This window comes from Podarcis liolepis (genome assembly GCF_965112155.1).
Source record: "Podarcis liolepis genome assembly, chromosome: 2".
NCBI lineage: Eukaryota > Metazoa > Chordata > Lepidosauria > Squamata > Lacertidae > Podarcis > Podarcis liolepis.
In genome coordinates this window covers 43,065,490-43,089,449 of record NC_139555.1, presented here as the reverse complement: position 1 = coordinate 43,089,449, position 23,960 = coordinate 43,065,490, and the positions used below count along the sequence as shown (strand labels likewise).

The window sequence follows — 23,960 nt, the reverse complement described above, 5'->3', positions numbered from 1 at the left end:
GGGCTGACAGAGCCAGCTGACAGCAGGAATGCTGGGATTTAGTCAGTGGCATGAAGACAATAAAGTGCAATAGGACAGAATGCTCCACAAAAATACTTTATTGTAGAATGGTCAGCGCCAATCAACAGCTCTCTCAGGCCAGAGCACCAGCAAGCAGTAGCCTAGATCCCCTGCCTGCATGATCCCTGCAGAACAAGCTTCTCAGGATTTTCCCACTGTCCCCTGAAAGTCCCCGGAGGACCATTATCCTAAGTCCAGAGCATAACAGCAGCTGGAGGCACCCCACTTATGGTCTGTTGGCTAGTCCCACCTACCTCTCCAGTACAGTAGACTACACTGCAGGGCCTTTGGCAGTCTCCCATCTAATTGGAATTCATGGTAAGCCAGATAGGCTTCCATCTGTCTGGTGCTCCGCCAACTCTTTCCTGTCTATGGAAGTAGCTCACTTATAAGTGCTCAGTTCCAGGAGGAGCTTCCTTGTTTCCCATTGAGGGTGGGAAGCTGTGTGGAAGAGCTTTTGGTTATCACGTTTCCAACACTCTCACCCCATTGAGCATCCCCATTTGCATGCAGGGGTTCCCTGGAATGACCAAGTTCATATCTAAATTAAATGCTGTCCTGAGTCATCATTACCCTGTGCCCTAGTTCTGCTCTCCTGTTTTAGGAAAGGACATTATGCAGGGATTATTTTTTTCTTGGACAGATATGCTGCTGCCTCTGAGGAAGGGTGCCGATTTATGTATGTGTTCCTTTGCACGGCACTGAACTGCAGCAGCCTCTAGAGTGGGATGTGGAAAGAACATTGTGGGCCCAGAGTGTCCAGGTCACCGCGGATTAAACATAATGCTGTATATCAACTGCAGCTGGATAATAAAATGCCTAAACCAAATTATCCAAGAAAGGATGCCAAAGGTCTCCCCCTCTATTTTTATCATCGCAGAAGTTGTCTCCTTGCCTAGTAATGAATCCACAAGCAAGCTTTATGCCCCTGAGAGGTTATCATTGAAATATGGAATGGGGGGGGGGCATTCATGGATGCCATTGTGCTCTGAAGCACTGACAACTCACCACTTTGGACTAGAACACTAATAACAAGTCAAGGTTTCCATTCATACCACATAGCTTGTACCAAGAAAGTGTTGGGTACACTCAGAACGCACTTAATCATGGCTTTCCTCCCTGTCGTCAACAAAATTACCAGAACATATGAAGCTGTTTTATACTGAGTCAGACCATTGGTTCATCTAGCCTTGAGTACTGGAAACTCCTGGATCTGAGCCACAGTTCTTCAGCCCTGCAGAACGGGTGGTGCCAGGAACTGAACCCAAGACACTTTTGTAAACACTGCTGTGGGGCACACACACAAACACACACCCCGCCAAGAAAAGATGATCACAATTCCTTCACAAATCTCCAAAAAACATCCAGTGCCTCTTGTCCACCGTAAAGTCCCAATTAGGTAGGGAACTGGGCCCAGCAGCATGCTCTTCTCCACAATCTTGAATCCCATCGCTCTTTTGGCCGAGAGGGTAAACTGAGAATGCCATATCCGCTCCTTGCATACAGCACTACCATCCAAGGGCCCTGGATGCTGGATGAATCCCAGGGGAGATAATTCTGCAAACAACAGAGAATGTGCAAAACGTGCTCCTTAGGGGGTCTTCAGAGTAGAGGTTCTCCTGCTTGCTCCCGCCAGCCCTATACTGCGCTCAGAGCTTTGGAAGGAGCTGGCTTCCCAGCGGTCAAAGCGGACTCCCTTGAAATAAGGGCGCCGAATAACTAGAGCAAGGAGCTTGCGTAGCACAGCACGCCGAAGCAGGATATATACCCAGGGGTCTAGGATCTGGTTCCAGGAGGCTAGTCGCACACCCAGGAATAGCAGTTCCTTATAATTAAGGTCTCCATGGGAGTTGGTCACTGACAAGATGACAAAGACCTGGGAACAGAAAGAGGCAAGAATAGCAGTTAAGAGGACAGTAATTCTGCTGCGGCCTTTTATCTTACTCTCTCAGTGATCCTAACGAAAATTGGAAACAGAGAAATAGGAACTATGCACACACCAAACTATCAGTATAGTCATTGCACCATCCTCACTCAACATGCCTACATTTGTTCCCTGATAAGAGCTTCCCAGTCTCCATGGACTCATTAAGGGGACGGCTGCTTAGTTTGCTGCCTGGACTTTAAGAGAAGAAAGGACCTACCAAATCTGCTTCATGGAGGCCCATGAACCACAACAGTTTGATTAGCTGATGCTTTGGCCTCCTGGTGGTATTGACCTCCAGAAATCTTCCAGTTATAATTTTCCCCAGGAAGGCACCTCTGTGGATCAGAGTCACATTACATCAGTGCCATTAGAACTTTGGTGAAGGGCCATAGCTTTAGATGTGAAAGGTTCCAAGCTCAATCTCTGCTATCTTCAAATAGGGATGGAAAAGCCCCCTGTCCAACACGCCACTGCCATGCAGTTTGGGCGAACTGAATCCCATTCCTCATCAAGGCGCTGCACACACCCCGCAAGATTCTATCCACCCATGCTGGAGACTTCACTGAATGCCCTGCTTTCATTCTATTGCGGCTACTCCTCCCTCCCCGCTGCCTCTTAGACATTCCAGCGTTTAAGAACCCAATGGTCCACCTAGACCAGCATCCTGTTCTCACAACAACAAGTCGGATGCAAAAGCAGGACTATGATTTCCACTAATCTCCCCTCCCACCCCACCCCACTCACCAGTAAGGGGCTCCAGCAGATGCAGGAAACCACCATGATCCCCACCAGCTGCACAACCATCTCAATGTCATGGGCTTTGGCCCGCCGGTGCCCACACTTGCGCTGACTGCGGAGCCGAGCCCGCACCAGGTTGAGTCCACTGAAGGTGTTGCAGAAGAGGGAGGCCACCAGCGAGGCCAGGCCCAGTGTGGAGAAGAGCAGGGCAAAGCCCACGTCAGGCCAAGCTTCTGCCTCTCGCACCTTGATGAAGCACCAGGTGCCTGGGGCCTGGACGACATAGCTCCCGAAGCTGCAGAGAGGCAGCAGGGCAATGGCGAGGGCAGTGCCCCACAGTCCCAGCAAGGAAAGTTTAGTCCGGCCCGGCGTCACCAAGGAAGCATGCAACAAAGGACGAGTGATGCCCACACAGCGCTCCACTGCCATGATGCAGCCCAGGAAGAGCGGGCACAGTCCGAAGAATACCATTGAGGCTCCAAAGAACTGGCAGAGGGATTTGGAAGGATCCATCTTTTCCCAATTGCTCTGTGTGGCATAAAGACGTAGCACGAAGGAGCCTGGAATGACGTGGCCTGCAAGGTCGGTGATAACCAGGCTGCTAGCGTACAGCAGAAAGGTGGCCTTGGAGCGGCGCCGGAAGCGGGTGTAAGACTGCACCAGGATAGCCAAAGCCACCACATTGGAGACAGCACCCAAGGTCATAGAGAAAATGGGGGCGGCAGGTGAAGATGCCCTTGCAGAGCTCTGGATCTTTGTGGGCTCTGTGCAGCATGAGGAGTGGTTCACAGGTGATGCCTGTGAAGCATTGGGAGACTGGATGCCGGACATCATGTCAATGGCTACCTCCAGGTGCAGGCATCTGCAAGGGGAAAAGAGGTGTCAGAAACTAACCTGAGGAGGTCCTTAAAAGGTAAGAAGTCTCTCTAAAAACATTTGTTTAGGGAACCCAGCACATTTCCCTAAAAAATTATCCTTTGCCCTGGTTTCTGCTCTGGAGCAGAGGGAAGAAGCATGCCTGAGGAGGTTGAAAGTGCACTTCCTGCCCACCAGAATCTTCCGTTGGGAGCTACAAATCCAGCAGATGAGAATTGCTGCTCCTTCCCAGCTCCTGCAGAATCCAAAGCAAGAAGAAGCCGGTTTTTATCCTGTCCCCTCAGTAATTACTTTTCTGACTATCAAACTGATTCTCCTTAAATCCTCTTTCGTCTTGCCATATAATCTGATGGATTTTCCCTGACTTTCCACCTTCCCATTCCTTGTGTTTCATGTCCTCAAATTTGCAAGGAAATGCTGGACAGAACTATGTGCATTTTAGATACTTTAATTAAATGGTGATGGTGGTGATAAGGAAGGAGCCTGGGGGAGGGAGGGAGAGACCTTGAAAGACTTTAGCAACTGAAAGTCAAGGTGCTGCTCCTACAGTGCTGAGGAACTAGAGCACTCTTGGCCTTTTTGTAAAGAAATACACTAGGCTGGTCCTTCCCCTAGCAGTTTTGGATCAGGGATTGTACAGAATGGAGACCCACACATGAGAGAAAATTGGGGAATACTAATTGGGAGAATTATAATACTGTGTCTCATTTTAACTAACATTTTTTGAATTGTCATTTAAAGTTACTGTTTCTCCCACCACATTTTTGCCAGCTAAGAAATATAAATGGAATGCTGGTTAGTTTGTTATATTATCATTTTACAAGTAAACATGTTTAGCTTAATATAACAAACACAAAGCCTGCGACACATTCTTTATCAAGTTTTTGGATTGTACGTCATCACAAAATTAAACAAAAAAGCAAAACATGATGTGGACAAGTTGGGTCTGTTCCTGGGAACTGGGATCTACTCTCTCAACGGTCATCAGATCTCAAACTTTCTGAAAACAAAACAGAAAAGCCTGTAATTTGTAATAAGGAATCCGGGGTGGAAACCTGGGGACTGCAGGCCAGTTAATTTAATGTCTGCCCTGGGAAAACTGGTAGAAAGTATTATTAAAGTAACCAAGCACATAGAAGAACAAGCCTTGTTGAAGCAGAGCCAGCATGGCTTCTGCAAAGGCAAGTCCTGTCTCATAAACCTATTAGAATTCTTCGAGAGTTTCAGCAAGCATATAAATAAAGGTGATCTGGATGACATAGTGTGTTTGGACTTTCAAAAAGCTATCATCAAAGACTCCTGAGTAAGTTTAGAAGTCATGGCATCAGAAGAGAGTTCCACTTCTTGAACAGGAATTAGTTAAGTAGCATAAAGCAGAGAGTAGGAATAAACAGACAGTTCTTCCACTGGAGGGGTGTAGAAAGTGGAGTCCCCCAAGGACCTGTGATTTTTAACCTGGTCATGAATGATCTAGAGGTAGGGGTGAACAGTGAGGTGGCTGATTATATTGTCCAGAGTAATTAAAAACAAAAAGAGATCATGAAGACCTCCCAAAAGACCTATACAAATGCAGTGAATGGGTGGTAAAATAGCAGATGCAATTCAGTGGAAACAAGCATAAAGTATGAATGGTGGGACAAAAAACCTTCATTTCTTAGAATCATAGAATCATAGAGTTGGAAGAGACCACAAGGGCCATCGAGTCCAACCCCCTGCCAAGCAGGAAACACCATCAGAGCACTCCTGACATATGGTTGTCAAGCCTCTGCTTAAAGACCTCCAAAGCAGGAGACTCCACCACACTCCTTGGCAGCAAATTCCACTGTCGAACAGCTCTTACTGTCAGGAAGTTCTTCCTAATGTTTAGGTGGAATCTTCTTTCTTGTAGTTTGGATCCATTGCTCTGTGTCCGCTTCTCTGGAGCAGCAGAAAACAACCTTTCTCCCTCCTCTATGTGACATGCTTTTATATATTTGAACATGGCTATCATATCACCCCTTAACCTCCTCTTCTCCAGGCTAAACATGCCCAGCTCCCTTAGCCGTTCCTCATAAGGCATCGTTTCCAGGCCTTTGACCATTTTGTTGCCCTCCTCTGGACACGTTCCAGTTTGTCAGTGTCCTTCTTGAACTGTGGTGCCCAGAACTGAACCAGAGCAGAATACAGTGGCACTATTACTTCCCTTGATCTAGATGCTATACTCCTAATGATGCAGCCCAGAATTGCATTGGCTTTTTTAGCTGCCGCGTCACACTGTTGGCTCATGTCAAGTTTGTGGTCAACCAAGACTCCTAGATCCTTTTCACATGTACTGCTCTCAAGCCAGGTGTCACCCATCTTGTATTTGTGCCTCTCATTTGTGCCTCTCATTTCTTGTATACGTTCATGGGGTTTGCAGCATTAGTGACTGTCCAGGAATGACACCTTGGTCTCATAAGTATATAGCTCAATTAAGATGTCAACCCAGTGTGTAGCAGCAGTGAAAATGGCGTATTCCATGTTAGGAATCAATAGGAAAGTAAAGGGGAAATGTCAGGGATCAATAGAAAAGGAAAATAAAACTGCTAACATCATAACGTCGTTATACAAATCTATGGTGCGACAGCATTTGGAATGCTGTGTACAGTTCTGATCACTTCACCTCAAAAAGGATATTGTAGAGTTGGAAAAGGTTCACAGAAAGGCAACCAGAGTAATCAAACTCCCCTATGAGGAAAGGTGGTGGTATTTGGGATTTCTTAGTTTAGGGGGAAAGCAAGTAAGAGGTGACATGATAGACATTTTATAACATTACAGCATGCATGGCATGGGTGCATAATTTATCCTTGTCTCATAACAGAAGAACTCGTGGACATTCAATAAAGCTGAACATTGGAGGATTCGGGACAGGTAAAAGAAAGTGCTGATTCCTGCAGGAGGCAGTGATGGTCACCAACTTGGAGCATTAAACTATTTAATGGGGGATAAGTCTATAAATGGCTACTAGCCACAATGGAGGATATGCTCTGCCTTCATGTACCATGGATACAGAGGACGGTCAGAGGCATTATGCATCTGAATACTAGTTGCTGGAAACCACAGGAGGGGAGAGTGTTTTGTGCTCAGATGCTGTCTGCTGATTTCTCACAGGCATCTGATTGGTCATTGTGAGAACAGGATGATGGGCCAGATTGGCCTGATACAGCAGGGCTCTTCTGATGTTATATAACAGTCTTAAAATGGGGTGTGTCTGTAACTGAAAATGAGTTTATCACCTAGCACAGCATTGAGTTGAACTTACTCATAAGTAAGTAAGTATGTGTAGGACTGCACATCAACTGCAGACTTCAAGTCTTCAACAGAAGAGCTTTCTCTTTGACTCCCCTCTCACCATTTACATCTAGCCTGAGAAAAAAATTACTGGGAACTAGGAAGCTTGCTCACTTTTTGCGATACTTTAGTTGGTTCTAATAAAAGTACTGTGCAGCTGTGGATTTTAGATATTTACTAATAGTTCAACACATGTACCTAACATTTGCATACAGTCTGAAAGAGAAACATGCTTTTCTTATGATGGATGGGGCGTAGTGGTATAAAATAATATACTAGTACCAGAAGTAAGTTTTATTATTAAGCTATAGCCATCATTGCCACTTACAGCAGAGGGGTGTGTGTGTGTTTAAATCAAGAGCTCTCTGTAGTAATCATATGTAGCATAACTGAATCACTCTGCTTTATTTTTGTTTTATTCCTGTTGTCTGGCTCAACTAACCTAGGGCTATATTCAGAACCGGATGATTGAGTGAGTCATAACTTCTAATATACTATAGCTCCCATTTGTCTCTGTGAATGAGAAACAGCATCCAGAGAGGTACACTTAATGAGCAATTGTTTTGCTTACCCCTCCCTTAACATCCTTTAACTGCCCAGTAGTATTAACAGGAGGGTAATGTTAGTAAAAGGGAGGTAATATATTAATTCTTTCAATAAACATTTGAGGGGCACAATCACTATCAGGGGGAAAATGAGTTCTATTTATTTACTACATTAGAAATAGTTAATTAATGTGGGGCATAAAATATTAGGGCTGTAAAGTTTGATTAATTGGTTAATCCGTTAGAAGACTATTTCATTGACTAAAAAGCTGTCCTGGATTAATCAAATAGTGGATGTTGATGGGTCCATATTTAGTCATGCTTAGAGCAGACCCCTTGGAATCAAGGGTACTCATATTAGCCACAACTAAAAAGTTCCACTGTTTTCAATAGGTCGATTCTGAACATGACTGAGTTTGACTCCATCCCCCGATATCTAATATAAGTTGATAAGTGTCTCTGTAAAAGAGGCATTCAACCTTTTCTTTCAGAAGGCTGGTAGAGAAAGGAGTGCCCCTTCTAAATTGATGACTGTCATCCAAAGTGTGCACATTATCTGAAAACTGAGGATGCATCTTGCTTCAGAAATATTGCTTTTAGCTGTATGCAACTTATGCAAATTTAATCAATCAACTAAGACTCATATAAATAATCATCTATGATCGTGTAGTCAATATGTGGTACCAGGATCCTGGTACCCTTTATCTAATGCAAACACTCCGCTTTGGAACACAGAAGAGAATCCAATAGTCCATTCATTTTCATCCCTTCCATGGTGGAGGATGAAGCCCTCTTCCACATTTAGACAGGCCCTCTTCAGAGCCAGCTGCCTCCCAAGGCACTATTGTCAGACGCAGGAGAGTAAGACCACCACCACACCCTTTTGCTCCGAAATCAATTAATTATTGAATACTAACAACCAGCATTCACAACTGTCTACAAGGGTTAGGATCCCCACTCCAAGCCCCCATCAGCAAGCATGCCAAACAGGGGTGAAAATCCCATCCTAAGTGTGACTATAACAGAGCAGTTTAAGCTGTGTTTACCGGGAAATAACAGGCGCTCAGTTACTTTATGTAGGCGAGCCAAGCTGTATTTGCCTCTGGTGCAAGATCCTTATTCACGATCACGCTATTTTCCTTACCTCAAATAATTTGCCAGCTACTGCTTGTTACTCCCATATTCTTGTTACTCCCTACTCCTTACGTCTAAATTTACACACAGAAGAAATAATACCCCCCCCCACACCCTGGTGCTGTCTGCAGCCGTTCTGGCTGTCAGTGCACCAGAGTGGTTGCATAGCGCAGCAAATCTGTGTTTAGAGATGTTGGGAGTGCTACCCCTTAAGAGAGCCCCTTCTCAACACATCGGAGTCCTCCCGAGATTCGCTTATCTCAAGTCGGGAGGGGACACGTGTAGTCCCAGATTTCTCCCCAGCAGCCCCTGATGGTCTTCAGCCTGCACACCTTCCCCTTGCCCCGACTCGTGCTGCTCCCTTCCCTCTCCAGCTCTGCGCCCTCTTCCCGTCCCGTCGAAGTTGGAGGGATTAAGAGCTTGGAGCTGCGCAGGAGACTCACCTTCTTCAGGGCTGCGCGCTTTCGACGCGTCCGAGTCTCACCTTCGGTTGCGTCCGGCGACACGGAAGAGCCCGGCGCCGATGCTGCCCTGACTTCAGTCCGAAGTACACTTCATTCGCCTCGCTTTTGCCTCGCCCTTCCCCGCTCCTGTGCGAGTTTATAGGACGGGCACCGCCCGCTTCTGCCACTAGGGGACGCTATGAACTACTTCTGCTGCTCCTCCTCCTCCTCGGTCGCCTTCCAAAGAAGGATTTGTTCCGCACGAGCCGCCGCAGCAAAACTCTCCTGCATGGAAAAAAAAGTTATATTTTGTAGCTCTAGACACAAGTTCACGATCATAAGAAACTCACAAATCCTCTGTTGCTGATGCAGTATGAGACTCTCAACGTGCATGGAAAAGTTCGGAAGAGAGGATGGACTCTTTGTGAATAGAACTTACTGGCACAGGGAGTCATGATTCCTCTTAAGTATTCTTACATGCACACATCACCCTTCCAGCACCTGTGGGGTGGGGTACCAAAAATTTCTGCCATGTTTACCCTGGTGCCGACCACACACACCTGGGACAGTCATCCTGATTTGTGGTCATGATGTTATTGGGCCGGTTAGATGTGGTTGCAATTTCAATACCACTTGCACCTACGAAAGTTTCAAGGCAGACATACGGCTTCATTTCTAATGGGTGCCTGTACCGTAACTTTCTGCTGAAATTCTGCAACTTTTTGAGGTGAGTGAGACGGGGTTTGTGCTGCTTGTCCTCCCAGATGGCAATAATGTGGTAACACTGAGAAAGCATCTCAGAACTAATAAAGCAGAATTGATGTGTGGGCAGTCCAGTATAAATCCACCACTATTACTATAGTGGTGACATGCTGCTGAATACGCTCACAAAAAGCACCACCAGTATGGAAGGGCCCCAAGATGGGACCATTGTGAAGAAACTCAACTCCCCTTCCCCTCCTCTCCGACTCTTCCATAGCTGACTCTTCCAATCAATTAGCCTTGTAGGCCTGCTATCAGCCAAAGCACAGCAACACCCATAGTGACTCTACGATGGCCAGCTTCAAACCAGGCAGTCAGAGCACTTCCTTAGATTCAGATGGAAGGTGGTTGTGTGGGCAATGACAGAACAAAGCTACCTGCCTGGGAACCCTGTCTTGGCACCTGAAGACAGCAGTGGCTGAAGGACTATCTTGCCTTGACCTAGCAAAGTGTCACATTGTTTGGAGCCTAGAGGCTGCATTACACAAAATGATGTTTTCTAAAGAGAAGTTATGGATGTCTCCTGTGATATACATCTTACACGCAGCAAACATTCACAGACATATTCACAGACATATATGTGTTTGTCCCTGAGCGAACTAGATGCTGGATTCCTGCAAGGTCTGACTTCTATGTAGGAAATCTAGTTCATGCACAGAAGCCATAAGAGGGCCCACAGCTGGCCCAATACAATTTGGCACCTGAGGCAAGCCACCAAAGGGTGCTCCTCCCCACCAGGGAAGAAGGGGTGAGTGAAGATCTACACCAGGAACAAAGGAATAATGAATACCTACATCAGGATCTGCTGCCCCCATGGAGCCTGCCACCTGAGAGGGCCCCTGCTGAGGCTTCATTGCCACTTTTTCTTCACCAAGAAATTATGAAACCCTCAGAGTGTTGAAAGGAGACATTGTGTTCCATGCAGCACTTCTGAGAAAGTTACCCAATGGCTCAGCAGCCTCTAACATGCTGTATGGGAAGAGGGTTGAAAAAGGGTGAGTGGGTTATAAAAGCACACACCAACAAGTTTAGCCTTTGCTTTCTGGGGGGGGGGTACTACTAGGACCCCCAAGAAAGCAAGAATCACAGAAGAGCCTGTTATCTCATTTCAGCTTGTGCACAGAAAGCTGGACTCAGGCTGTGGAATCATGTAAGTGCATTAGAACGGGCAGAGGGAATCTCTTCATTCCATCCAGCATATTGTGTGTGGCAGGGACACAGTTAATCTGCGCCACCCAGCAAAAACAACAGATTTAACATCCAGAGTTCCTTGTAGGAATTGAGATGCAGACAGGAATTAGCTGAATATCACAGCCAGGAATAGACTCTACCCAGCTCTTTGCCCACCAGTGGGAAGTGGTACAGCAAGGCAATAGGCAGATACCACACCCTCGTAAGGAAGAAAGGCAGGTGGTGATGGGGACCTTCTTTTTCCATGTGACATCGCCTGGCTAGCTGCCCAACTATGACTTGCATGTGGAGCAGGAGAGGAAGTCTCTAGCAGCCACTATACCCCAGTGTTTTCTGTTTTGTCTTGTTCCTATTGAGTAGTTAAGAGGATTGCGAGAGCAGGGAGAGAGATCTGATAAGGAGGCAAGGTTAGGGTAAATAAAAACATGAGCATGAGCAGGACAGGAAGGGCCTAGAACAAGTTTCCTGCTCTGGCAATGCTCAGTGCTCACCGGAGGAACTTGGCGACCGCTAACCTGGCATTCTCCAAGACGGCGTTGGTGTTGGCATATGGCTCTCTCATCTACTGGCTGAAACGCCATGACCTTTCTTTGAAGTGCAGCTTCAAGTGTTTACATATCCCAGAATTTCATATCCCAGAAAAGCAGCAGGACTGTTAGGGAGGGTGAAGAGATACGACAGGGAACGGAAGAGAAAACATTTCCTCCCATCTGCACAGCGTAGCTACTAGACAAATTCACGAAGAGTAAAGTTATTAATGGCTACTAGTTGCTACGGCTCTGTACTCCCTCCTCCAGTATCAGAGGTTGCATGTCTCCGGATTCCAGCTTCTGGGAAGCAACAGCAGGAGAGGGTGATGGGCACTCACATCCAAATTAGGGGCTTCCCAGAGGCATCTGGCTGTCTGCTGTGGGAAAGGGGATGTTGGACTAGAGGGGCCTTTGGCCTGATCCAGCAGGGCAATTTTTATGTTCTTACAGTCATGCTCTTAGAACAAAATCCACCTTGTGGGCCTCCCTTCCAAGCTCAAAGCAAAGTTGGTGACAAGGTTTTAGGGACGGGCAGGAGATTCAGTTGGAATCGAGAGGAGAAAGGCAATGGGAACACATTGTCAGGGTGGTCAGGACAAGATGGCTCCTTGCTAGCTTCCTCTGCTTAGGAGCATTCAGCACAAACAAAACAAGCCATGAAATACGTATGTTCAAACCACATTATAGATGGAACACAATGCTCCAGCTAGCTCCAAGCCACACTCCTGGTGGAGGGTGTAACTAATGCGGGATAGCCTTCCTGCTTGGGTGTGGGTAGAGATAGCTATGCTGCTGATCACAGTTTTAAATAAATAATTGAGTTTTGTCAATTCTAGCTTTGTGCAGGGTTGGGGACCTTGCAGCCATAAATGAAATAAAAACTTGTAATAAAAAATCTAAGTAGAGTGACACCCTGATTCAAATCTCACCTCTGCCATTAAGTCACGGCATGGCCTTTGGAAAATCTCTCTCAGTCTCATGACTTATCCTACAGGGTTGCTGTAAGGATTAAAACAACACATGAATTTATATCACTGTGTATGTTTGTGCTATATCTTCCTTTGCCTACATTTCTTCTTTGATGCACTTCTCGCTTTGGCTTTTGTTTCCTTGTGGGGCCTAGTTTAAGCTACTATAGTTTTTGTTTACAAATCTCTTTGTCCTTCCCTTTATCTACATCTTCTTCTCGTTCTGTCTATTTACTCTCTCCATCACCTCTGCCCCAGTTTGCTTCCTCTATGTCACACTCTTCTTGTTCTTTCTCTCTGGCTGCCCCTTTTCTCTGACACTCACTGCCTCCCTCACATCTGCAATTTTCCTTTCTTGTCCTTGTTTACACTACATATGAAAATGCACCTCTTCCCTTGAGCCTTTGTCCTTCAGTCTCTGCCTTTCCTTTCCTTTCCCCCGCCATTCCTTTTCTGTTCTTTCACCTGTCCTCAAGGTGTTGACATGTAGATAATAAGCTTGATAGCAGGCAGAGCCCATTTCTTTCGTACTGGGCAGGAGCTAGCTTGTTGAAGGACTTTATATACAATAAACATTATTAGTATTACATGAAAGGTGTGCCAACTCGGAAGCAGAACCTTTTTTTGAAGACAGAAAAAGGATACAGCTAATGGACCTCCTGTCCTTTCCCACCACCTGTCCATGGCCATAAAACAATAGAAATACTTAACTAACTGACCAATCACATTGGTTCTGCCCCCCCACAAAAGTCCTGCCCCTCCCCAACAAAAATCCTGGCTACGCCCATGCACCTGTCTTTTAATCTTTGCCCATATCCACACTGGTCCTCTGTCACCCTGGTGTGGTGTTGTGGTCCAATTACTTAGCCATGAAGTTTGCTAAGTGATCTTGGGCCACCCATAGGCTGTGTACACACTACTGTTTACTCTGCATCCAGTGTGGCCCCCCACCAGGAAGCATGGTACACATTAGCCATAATCCATATCTATCCCAAAATTACTTAGTAAATACTTTGATGCATTTCCCCTCAAACTAGCTTCGATCTGAATTGAGATAAAGAATGACCTAGCTGAGTTTTAAGCCTGTAAGGTGTACACAGCCATTGTCTCTCAGCCTAACCTACCTCACAGGTTTTTGCAAGGATAAAACGGACAGGGGTGAGAACTACGCATCCCACCTTGAGCTCCTTGGAGAAACAGTGGGGTATGAATGTCGTTATTACTGGGAAGAGAGGGGGTGGGGGTATTGATTAGTGGAGCAGTGGAACAGATGGCATAGTGGCAGCACCCTCTCTTGCCCAGACAGACAGCCCTTGTTATAGAGCCACAGGCTCCAGGTAGCATGGGATTCTTGCCTAAGAATCACAATGGAGGAAGATGAGCTTCCATGCAGCAGCACATTAGAAACGCACTCCTAGCTCAGCAATGCTGATACATATCTACCTTGCCAAAGGTCATTGCGGGAAGGGAAACTCAACTACTCTCTGGTGAAGGAACTTTTGGCTGCTTGAACTGCTCAGCATATGCAACTACCTCTCCTGTTCAGTTGAGAATTGACTCCAACTCTTCCCACCCCCACTTTACCACCAGAACCCAGTCCTTTGTGGCACCATTAGCGATAATGGCTCCATAGCTGCTGAGTGCTTTAATAATGGGATTGTGGTTGACTGTGGAAGGCCTCTAGGGTGTGTTCCCAGCACCCACTCCTCCGCTCTCTGAAGGGGAAGCAGAACAAGGATAAAATTTGCCAGCTCTTCCAGTGCCCCTCAGCCCTGCCTCTAACTCCACATATATTGCAGCCTGAGCCATACAAAAAAAATCTTAAAGTGACTTATAGTTCAATAAAAAATTCCATGTACAAATATTTAAAAATAAATACATACATAAAGAAAATACATAAATAACATACAATTTAAGAAGTTGTATTACACTTGTGGTTTAATATACTTGTGGTTGTGTTATTTTTTGTGACGATAGACTGCTCTGCCTCCTTTCTTTTAGCAAATGTTTTTTGCCACTGGGGAAGTGGTAATTCTGTATTGATTTGTTTGGATGTTGTATGTGATGCCAATAAAAGGTTTGATGATGATGATGTGTTATTTTTGTACTTTGGCAATGAAGTCTCTCCATCAACAGTTCTCCATCAAGAACATGTCAGGGTTTTGGGGAGTGCAGCTCTCTGGCCTCCTTCCCCCTAGCAGCAGGAGAGCAATGGCGAGCTTCCCAGGAATTGTTAAAGGCTTTCCTGGAACTCAGAGTGACAGAAATTGGGCAAGCCCTTTCTCTCAATGACTCCTGCCTTCCTTCTAGAGGCACAGGGATTCCCTATGGCCATTGAGGAAGGGAAACAGGATAAGGCAAGAGGACATGTCTCCCACTTTCTCTACTTGTAGCACAAGTCCTAGTCTATAGATGGAGATTGTAGACTGAATTTAGTCTTCTAGGTGCTTGTAGGTATTAGGTTACTTCTAGGATTCTGGGATGAAGAAGCAATAAAAGGTTACTGTAAAAACAAAAAGTGCCTCATTCTGAATTTGAATTAAAAAAAAATTTAAATAGAGCATTTTTCCTCTCCAGATGAAGCAGTTTGGATTCAAAGTACAGCATCCCATGAAAAATGAAGCATTTCCCCTTCTGCAGATGCTTCCAAGGGGTTCTCTGTAGCCAGGATCAGTTACAGCAAGCCTCTTAAAGACGAATGCCTCCAGTCAGCTGACTACTGTAATGCTGAAAGTGCATCTTCAAAGGAGGTTGTTGTAACCTCCAGTTAGCTGCTCAGCAGTTACAGTTACCTCCTTTGAACTTTGACAGGTGTCACTAACCTGATCTCTGGTGATTAACAAGTGGGTGGTCCTGACCATCTGTCAAAGCTGGCCCATGTGGGTGAGAGATTTTTGAATTCACCCTGCGAACAGGATCCCGTTCATTCCTGCCTTAAAGCAAGATAGAAAAAGGTGCCATTTTATTTGGGAGCTTTTTCTCTTTATATCCATTTTAAGAAGATGAAATATGACACAGACTTCAAACCATATAAATCCTTTGCAATGGTATATGTGTTTATAAATGCCGCACTTTTTTGTATTTTTTGCATTGTCACTGTATTTCACAATCTGTAACTATTAAAAATAACTAGTTTTACCAGCAAAATAGAAACAAAATGAAAGACTAGTCATGTCTAGTTGGACAAGGGCTTGCCTTCATTCTAAACTTACAGATTTAATACAAAAGCAGCATAATACTCCAGTGCTTTCTTCTAACAAGGAATTGTCCCTCATAGGAGTGCCTATGGAGCATCTCACTGCAGGAGTGGGGAACCAGTGGCCTTCTTGGTGCCGTTGGATTCCAACTTCCATCAGTCCCTGTCAGCATGGCCAATGGTCGGAGGTGATGGGTTTTATAATCTGGCAACATCGGGGGGGTGGCAAATTCCCCACTCCTGGCCTATCTCTTGGGGAAGGGGGGAGCAGTGAGGAGTTGCTGCCTCCAGTCTAGTGCTACTGAGTACCATTTCTTCATGACCCAAAGAGAGCACCATTTGCCTGGTCCGGAACACTAGTTTGAGAATGGTTCCTTTTTCTGAGGCCTTGGCCTCCAGCTAAGTACACTAGCTAAGCACTCCTTAAGGCCCACTCTCCTCTTGGCCCTCACCCTCTTGTTTTTTCCCCTGGCCTTTTATTCATCTCCAGACAAAACACTCCTCCGCTTAGCAACTAAGGTTGCAGGCAGAATTGGTTTGTTTATATTATTAATAATAAACTGCCTCAGACACAAACCAAACAACATAATATGGTATTGGGTTCCAGGCCAGACCTCTATCACTAAAGAATCAAAGTGCAAAGCAAATGCATTGGGGCGGGCAGGCAGTGATACTGTGCTTCATGAATCATTAAATCTTTACATTCCTGATGTTTAACCATTTCTCTCAAAACTGCTTGTGCTAAAGACTTGCCATGTAAGAGATTATTTACAACCCCCACCAACCCCCACAAATTCTTGGCCTACAGGTATTCCAAGACGTAAGAACAAAACACAGACCCAGTTTACAGAACTTCCCCACTAGGTTGCAAGACTGGCCCTATTGTTAGGCAGAGTGAGGTCAGGCAGCAGATGCTGAGAGGCAGGCAGCAGCAGTGAGATGTGGGGAGGTAGATCGGTGTGCGCCACCCCCTAAGCCAGCCCATCAGATGCTGTGGAAGATGCTGTTCCATTACCAGTGTTGAATTAAGATCCAAATGCTAGTCCAGTTCAGTTCCATCCATGGATTGTAGGGTGCCCTCCTTTACTACCGGCTAGGTACCCTTGAAGAAATTCCTGCTAACCACAGGTGACTTCTATTACCATGCCTTTCTTACGACGTCCAGGGGCATATATTATGGTCTCTTTTCACTGTTCATCAAACATGGTGACTTCTCTGATACTGAAAGCAAATGCAGTAGAGCAGGCACAACAAACTGTATTACCCACTCCCTCTTAAGACATCTCTTACACAGGGCTCATACACATATACGTGTGTGTGTGTGTGTGTGTGTGTGAGAGAGAGAGAGAGAGAGAGAGAGAGAGAGAGAGAGAGAGAGAGAGAGAGCACTCACTGGTATGGAGTACTAGCACATCCATAAGCACTGCTTACACGTATTTAACTTAATTACTCAAGCTTAGCTAACACAGCTGCTTGTATGAAGCTACTCTGCTGAAAGGCAAAGTGTGATATAAGGTGAAAATGAAGTTCTAGCTGTGGTATTATGCAAGTCACCAGTTGATGCTGCAATCCTCCAGGGGTGACCATGCATGCAGAAACCAGCTAGTTTCCAAAGTGGTCAATACTGACCCATTGGGATTGATGGGACTGTGCAGGGAGTGAATAAAGGCCTAGGAATCAAAGCAGGCCTTGGGTGGAAAATAAATTTACAAGATATAGTGCAAAAACACACACCAAGAACTAGGAACTAGGAACCTTAGAAATAAAAGGCATGGACATGTACAGATGCATATGGTATCATTATTATTTTCTCTTGGTTCTCTTCCTTGTTTTTTACATGTTATGGTTCCTAGGAATGGTGGTTGCTAATTAATAAATGTAGATTATATATTCCTGTTTCTTGACTTTATTTCATTTACATTCCTAAGAATTTGGGTTGGGGTCAATTACGACTTTAAATAAACTCAGAAGTTTGGGAAACTTGAGCACACACACACAAATTTTGTCCCTATATTCCCAGTTCTATAGTAATCAGATAAACTGATTATAACAAATTTGCATGTTTATAGTAAGACAAGTCCATTGTTAGTAGCAGTCAGCCCACAGTTTATAGATTCAAAATCTGCACAAACTAGGGTTGCCATATATCTGGAATTTCCCAGACACAGCTGGTATTCACCCCTCGTAAACAGTATCGGGGCAGAAATTGAGTTTTTCTGAGATTTTGCAAAAAAAGCTCAACAACTTTGGGAATCCCCACCCCCTTTTTAGGAATATGGCAACCTTAGCGTACGCACACACATACACACAGAGCACTTTTATCCTCAGTTGACATCCAGTGCTGACAGGAGGAAAGTGGCAAGTGGGGGGGGGGGGGAGAGTTCTGCACTCCTCACCCATGGATCCCTTCAGCAGTTTAGAGTCGACTCCCTGCCCCTGTTTCTACAAGATTAGGAACAACCTGCCAATTTCCTTACGGGGTACAGACTAGAAAGTGAGAGAGAGGGTAAGATGTTGCAATATATTTTGCGTGTTTCAGCTAAAGGTATCAGTATATGCAAACGTTTGCAGTTATATTCAACACAAGTCCTAAGAACTGAAATTCAGGACCAGATTTAAACAACAGTGGATTAACAAGAGATTCTTAGCTTCATGAATCATTAAAACAATGGCAAGCACCCGATGTTTAACTTTTTCCGAACTGTTTGCTCTAAGGATGTACTTATGTGTGGAAATATTTGCATATATTTTGTATCTTCCCTAGTAATCAAGCACTGTGGTTTTGTACATAGACTGCAGTGATTTTTTGCTAAATGTGTGGATGCACGGATGATTAAACGTGTATGGTTACATAGCTGAAGCACAGTGTAATTATTTACTGTGACACCTGAAAAATGAAGGGTTTGATGTAACTTGAAACCTCATATTGTTGTATTCCAACAGCAGTAGGTCAAGATTTGAAAGAAACCAGAGCAGCTCATTCCTTTATACCCTTTATATTTTGGCGCCTGTTCAGGGATAATCTTGTCATGCCAATAAAATATTTTGTGTGTTTTTGTTCAGTAATGTGAAGGAGAATCAGGGGAAAGAGGTGGGTTATAGATTGGGAGCTCTCAGTTTTGCCTGTTCTGCTTCTCACAACATGAATAAAATAATAGTAACCTAACCCTCTTTTCACTACATGCAGATAAAACAAGCTCTCTATTGCACAATTTCATTGTTTGCTAGCAGAGAAGACCTAATGCTTCCTTCTAGTACAGGGTTTGCCAACTGTTTGGGGCCAGTGGGTACTTTTGGAATGTTGGGTGGCAGTCACAAAATGGCTGCCACGACATAACACAAAATGGCTGCCACTTATAAAAGAACCGAAAAAGAGGCAGGAACAGGAACACTAACTAGTGAATGTAGGGCCGCCATACATCAGACACAGCTGGGATTTGGCCCTCAGAAACAGGGCAGAATTGCTTTTAAAATGTGGGTGAATCCAGATGTATGGCAGCCCATGTTGGAAGTGTAGATTTTGGTGAATCTCCTAAAAAATAGCTTACAAACTAAATCCCCCCCTCAAGATTTTGCAAAGAAAAGCTCAACTTTGTGCCCAGATTTTCACTTCTTGAAATATGGCAACCCTAAGTGCAGACATCAGTGGGGGAAGGCACCTACACCAGGTGAAAGCTCTTTTCACCTCTTGGTTCAGAACTGATGCATGGGTGGGTATTCAGTCCTGGCATCCCGTCAAATGTGGGCATGTTGAAGAGGGCATGTTTAATGTAGGAGAAACTGAGCCAGTGCAAACAGGAGCTGAGTAGGAAAACAGTTTCTCATACACGGTGGATTTTTCATGGAATGTTTACTAAGACTTTCACGGGCACCATAGCAGGTACCGTTGGACACACGTACACCTGCATGTGCCACATTGCTGACCCCTGTTTTATTGGATTAGCAATAATACTGATCTTCAGCACTTTTCAAATGCCCCCCTCCCCAGCCATCCCAGGGACCTCAATGTGGAACTGGTTCCTCTCTGAAAAGACTCAAGAAACTTTGCTGCCTGAGGTAGATTAACAAATGGGGCTTCCCTCCCTAAGGCAAAGAGCATAGTATACAAGGCTGGCCAAGTTATTTTGGCACCTGAAGTAGAAAAGCTCACAAGCACTTCTCCCTGGGAGTAAAAATACAATAATCATTCAAACACCTCACATTTTGCTGCCCTTTCATGACAACCAAAATAGCTGCCTGAGGCAGCCACCTCACTCTTCCTATTGGTAGGACTGGGCCTGACACCTCTTGGGGCCCTTTGTGTTTGATATTCTTCATTACTGCTTTGTCCCAGAGGATCCTTGTTTGTTTGTTTGTTTTTAAAGGTCTAGGTATTTATGTAGCCCAGAGCTGTTAAGTTCTGCCAGTTCACTTGCCTATATTGAAACCCAAAGCGCTACTACCTGTGCACCAAGATATTGCCAGGCCAATATCACGCATAGCCACAAAAACCTTCCCCCCACCTTCAACGTCCATTCTGCGGAGGACTGGTTAATGCTAGTTAATATTTGGTTTGGTCTTCTAATATTATAGTAAAGTGATAGCCTGGGCACCACCAACTCAAAAATCTGCTGTATTTCAATCCTTCCCTTCCTTCAACGTCCACTCAGAGGAGCTAACCAAAGGATTGTTTTGTTTCTGTTGGGTCTGTGAGGCAATTTGCAACGAAAGAGGCTTATACATTGCTTAACAAGAGGCTTGTGCAAACACTTTCTCTTGTGCCCCTGTTGTGTTGACAGGACAGTGAGAAAGCATCATGCTTCTCCCAAGGGAACGAAGCAGCTAAAATCCTGCTAGAGACAGCATACCTCTTCCTGGGCCTGAGGAATCGTGTTGGCATGTGGAACAAACACAGGGAACAGAGAGCATGTAAAAGCAGGGGGAAACATGAGGCCCTTTCCTGATTTCACACAGCCTTTGCTACCACCAGCCAGCAGAGGGTTATTTCTGTGTTCTTACAGCAGCAGGCCAGACAGTGCGGTGGGAAGGTTTGAAAAGGATTAGATAAACGGAATATTCACAAATTCATCATGGCCTTCCAATACTGTAAGAATAACTCAGGGCAGGAACAGGAACAGCACATTCCATTTTGCTGCTCCTGCTCCCCCGCCGCTGGCGCCACAGCTCTCTTACCTGCATGACGCAGCAGCGCCCACAAAGCACCAGCAGTGGTGCCAGCTTCTGGCAAGATCTCATCAGAAGCCAGTGCCACTTTTCCACTGGCAGCAGATGCAGCAGGGAGCGGGAAGGTGCAGCAGAGGCAATGCGGGTGCTGCTTCTTGGGCTTCTGCTGCTTGAGGCAGCACCTTGCCTCTTCAGAGGGCCAGGCCTAGGCAGGAATTCCATTTCTCTCAGGACCCAGCATAGGGCAAAATTTGCCTTTCTGCTTCTGCATCTTGGCAGTGATTTGTGTTGTGTTTCATTCCAACAAAACTCCTTGGTCCCTCTGGCAATTGAGGACAGTGATTATTTGGGAGGTTGGGGAAGCAGGATAGGATTCCCAGCACAACGGAATAAAAATCCTCCTTCTACATTATAGGTTTTCCTGAGCAGGCTTCATGCTGTTTTCTCTTCCGTGCAGTACTTGAATCCCATCCAGGAATGAGGCAAAATTATTCTGTAATTTACTTTTGTGCCAAGAGTGCCAGCTCTGAACGTATTCCAGGGGTCCATTAATGCAAGCTTTATTTGCTTCTGTCAAGGGCACTTCAGAGCTGATGCCACATAAACATTGTGCTGCGGGCGATCCCCGGCCCCATCATAAAATCTGGCTCGGAAGAGAGGAAGGAATTAGAGTAAAGCCTAGGCACCTTTCTTTCTTTCTTTTCTTTTCTTTTTTGTACAGGAATCCTTTGTTAAGAGAAGTTTTTACCACTGATGCAGCAATCCTTCATTCAGCCCCAAACTAAATAACATAAGGACACAAAAAAGAGCCTGCTGGATCAGGCCAATGGCCCATCTAAGTCCAACATCCTGTTCTCACAGTAGCTAACCAGATGTCTCTGGGAATCCTCTAGACTAGAGACTTTTAACCTCTTGATCTCTATGGATGTTTGCTTTGATTTCTTGATTGCTATTAGTATCTACTCACTATAGCACTACTATAGCCTAGGGTGGTCATGTGTCCTCCTTTACAAAGGACAGTCCACTATTTGAAGGACAGAGGGCAGTCCTCTGTGAAATAGTGTCCTCTATTTGAAGTGCTCTCCAGTCCAAGAACCCTAGGAAGGGGGGGCACCAGGGGACTTGAAATTGCCCATCAAGCCCCTCAGACAGCAGATTAATCAGGCACACGGGTCTTCCTCACAGCCTTCCCCACTATGGTCAGATATATTGTGTTATATTTTATTTATAGCAATTATTTCTAAATTTGCATCTATACAAATTTTATGCAAATCGCCACCTCTTTTCTCTTGTTTTCTGGTGATTTCTAAATGGCCACCCCTCACGCAGCACCCGAAAGCAGGAATGAGTAGGGTTGCTGCAGCAAGGCTTGATGAAGTTATAGGGTAGTCAATTACAACGTTTTTAAAAAAGAATGGGTATGTCAAGATTAATCAATACCTTAAAAACAGAGAGAAAGTGAAAACAGCAAAAGGCGGAAGGATGGGCAACTACGTAATGGTGAAATGGAACTGGAGGCAGCAGGGAATCACAGCCACTCGCATTATAAGATATTGATCTTCATGGAAACTCGGACAAATGGTGGTTAGGAAAGATTGTTCCATCCATTGCATTCCAGAGTAAAGTTCTGTTTGTAGCAGCAGCACTCCCTGTTACAATCTTTAACTATCTGTTTCTTTGCACATTGTTGACCTGTGGTGGAACATGCTTTCAGAGATTTGCTTACGTAGGTACTTCCTCCTCTCAAGGTTATTGGGTTGTTCCTTGAGTTTCTGAGTAGAGCTATATTTGATTGCACACAATCAGCCGCTGAAGGGTGCACATTAAAAAAAAGAGAGAGAGGAAGAAACTGAACTTTCTTTATGCTGTTGCAAAGTAGCCAATTGCCTTAAAGGAGAATATCCGTAGCCTGGTAGGCTTGCGGCCTTCTTGGCATGACAGTTTAAGTCCAGCAGGCCCCTGGCAAGGCCCCTTAGCCAGCTTAGCCCTCCAAGGCCCACGGCAAGTGTACCTAGCTGCCTCCCACCTCGGCATGGGCCTGTCCATGGCCTTTCTTTAAGGAAAGGAGAACTTCTGGCCTTCCACATATTGCTGGACTGGCTATAACTCCCGTAATCCCTGATCATTGGCTAGGTCTGTCCTCCAAGACCAGCTCTCCAAATAATAGTCAGGGCAAATGCATAGCTCCATCCTGAGGCAGATGTGAATACACAGAGCTTTTTCGCACACAGGATTTTTGGACTGAGCTATACATAGTTACTGAGGATCCAGAGCTTTATCAAACATACCACTGTTGAGTTGTTTTTTGTTCTATCTGCATAACATATATACAGTTTTATACCAGGAGTAGAACCTGTGGCCTTCCAGATATTGCTGGACCCCAACTGCCATCAGCTCCAGCTGAGAAGACCATCAGCTCCTTATTCTTAATTTATACATTAGTTCTGAAAACTAATACTACTGAACAGACGTGATGCTCAACAGTGCAAATCTTTGCTCAAACTTTCATTTCCCCATAAACAGCCCTTCCTTTGTTTCCTTCCCAACTCCACAGCTTAATCCTCGCAGCTTCATTTAGTACATACTAGAAATGTTGATGTTTCCCTGTGGATTTCAATAATTAATACATAGTTAATGTCTTTTCTGGCTGTGTTAGCAGCTTGATAGACAGCAGGTGAATTATGTACTGTTTGGAAGAGTGAAAATCACAGAAGGGTTTGAGACACCCCAGACAGGCTTCCTTATCACATTTGTGAAAGCAATGCCTAGCATGAAAGAGAATGTAAACATGTCAAGACACTCTTGGTAAGTCATGTGGTTCCATGTAATCATTTTTTAAATGTCTTATAAAGGGCTGCACTGGCTGCAGTTTGTCTTCATTCAGTGCGTCACTGCCAGATCTACCTGATTCCCTGTGCTGCTCTGTCCTAAATGGCTCATCTAAGATATTTTAAAGACAGATTTGTCAGTTGCAGGAAGGGCAGGAGCTGTAGCTCAGCAACAGAGCCCATGTGTTGCATGTAGAAGACCTCCGGATCAAGCCCCAGCATTCCCTGTTAAACAGACAAGGAAAGAGCTCTGCCAAGATCCCGGCGAGCTAGCACTAGGAGTAATAGCA

General features: G+C 45.1%; 1 protein-coding gene across 9 annotated transcripts; it reads right to left on the bottom strand.

The window, feature by feature from the left end:
- Positions 1–83: 83 nt before the first annotated feature.
- PTGER1 (prostaglandin E receptor 1) lies at positions 84–21,622 on the bottom strand. Of its 9 annotated transcripts, XM_083490760.1 has the most exons (8): positions 20,852–21,622; positions 19,365–19,480; positions 15,306–15,416; positions 12,445–12,514; positions 11,477–11,637; positions 9,033–9,317; positions 2,732–3,587; positions 84–1,936 (listed from the first exon to the last, which is right to left on the bottom strand). In XM_083490760.1, the coding sequence occupies exons 7-8, from the start codon at positions 3,557–3,559 to the stop codon at positions 1,652–1,654; spliced, it is 1,113 nt and encodes a 370-aa protein (XP_083346886.1). In that variant the 5' UTR covers positions 3,560–3,587; positions 9,033–9,317; positions 11,477–11,637; positions 12,445–12,514; positions 15,306–15,416; positions 19,365–19,480; positions 20,852–21,622; the 3' UTR covers positions 84–1,651. The 9 variants fall into 9 exon arrangements, with proteins under 9 accessions (XP_083346886.1, XP_083346887.1, XP_083346890.1 ...); XM_083490761.1 differs by lacking the exon at positions 11,477–11,637; XM_083490764.1 differs by lacking the exons at positions 11,477–11,637; positions 12,445–12,514.
- Between the last annotated feature and the right edge of the window lie 2,338 nt (positions 21,623–23,960).

What these genes read in the sequence shown, in the direction of transcription:
- PTGER1 (XM_083490760.1), bottom strand. Translation starts at nt 3,559, where the DNA reads ATGATGTCCGGCATCCAGTCTCCCAATGCTTCACAGGCATCACCTGTG. An exon ending in TCTGCTGGAGCCCCTTACTG is followed by an intron (nt 1,937 to 2,731) that starts GTGAGTGGGGTG and finishes TTCTGTTCCCAG; the next exon opens with GTCTTTGTCATCTTGTCAGT.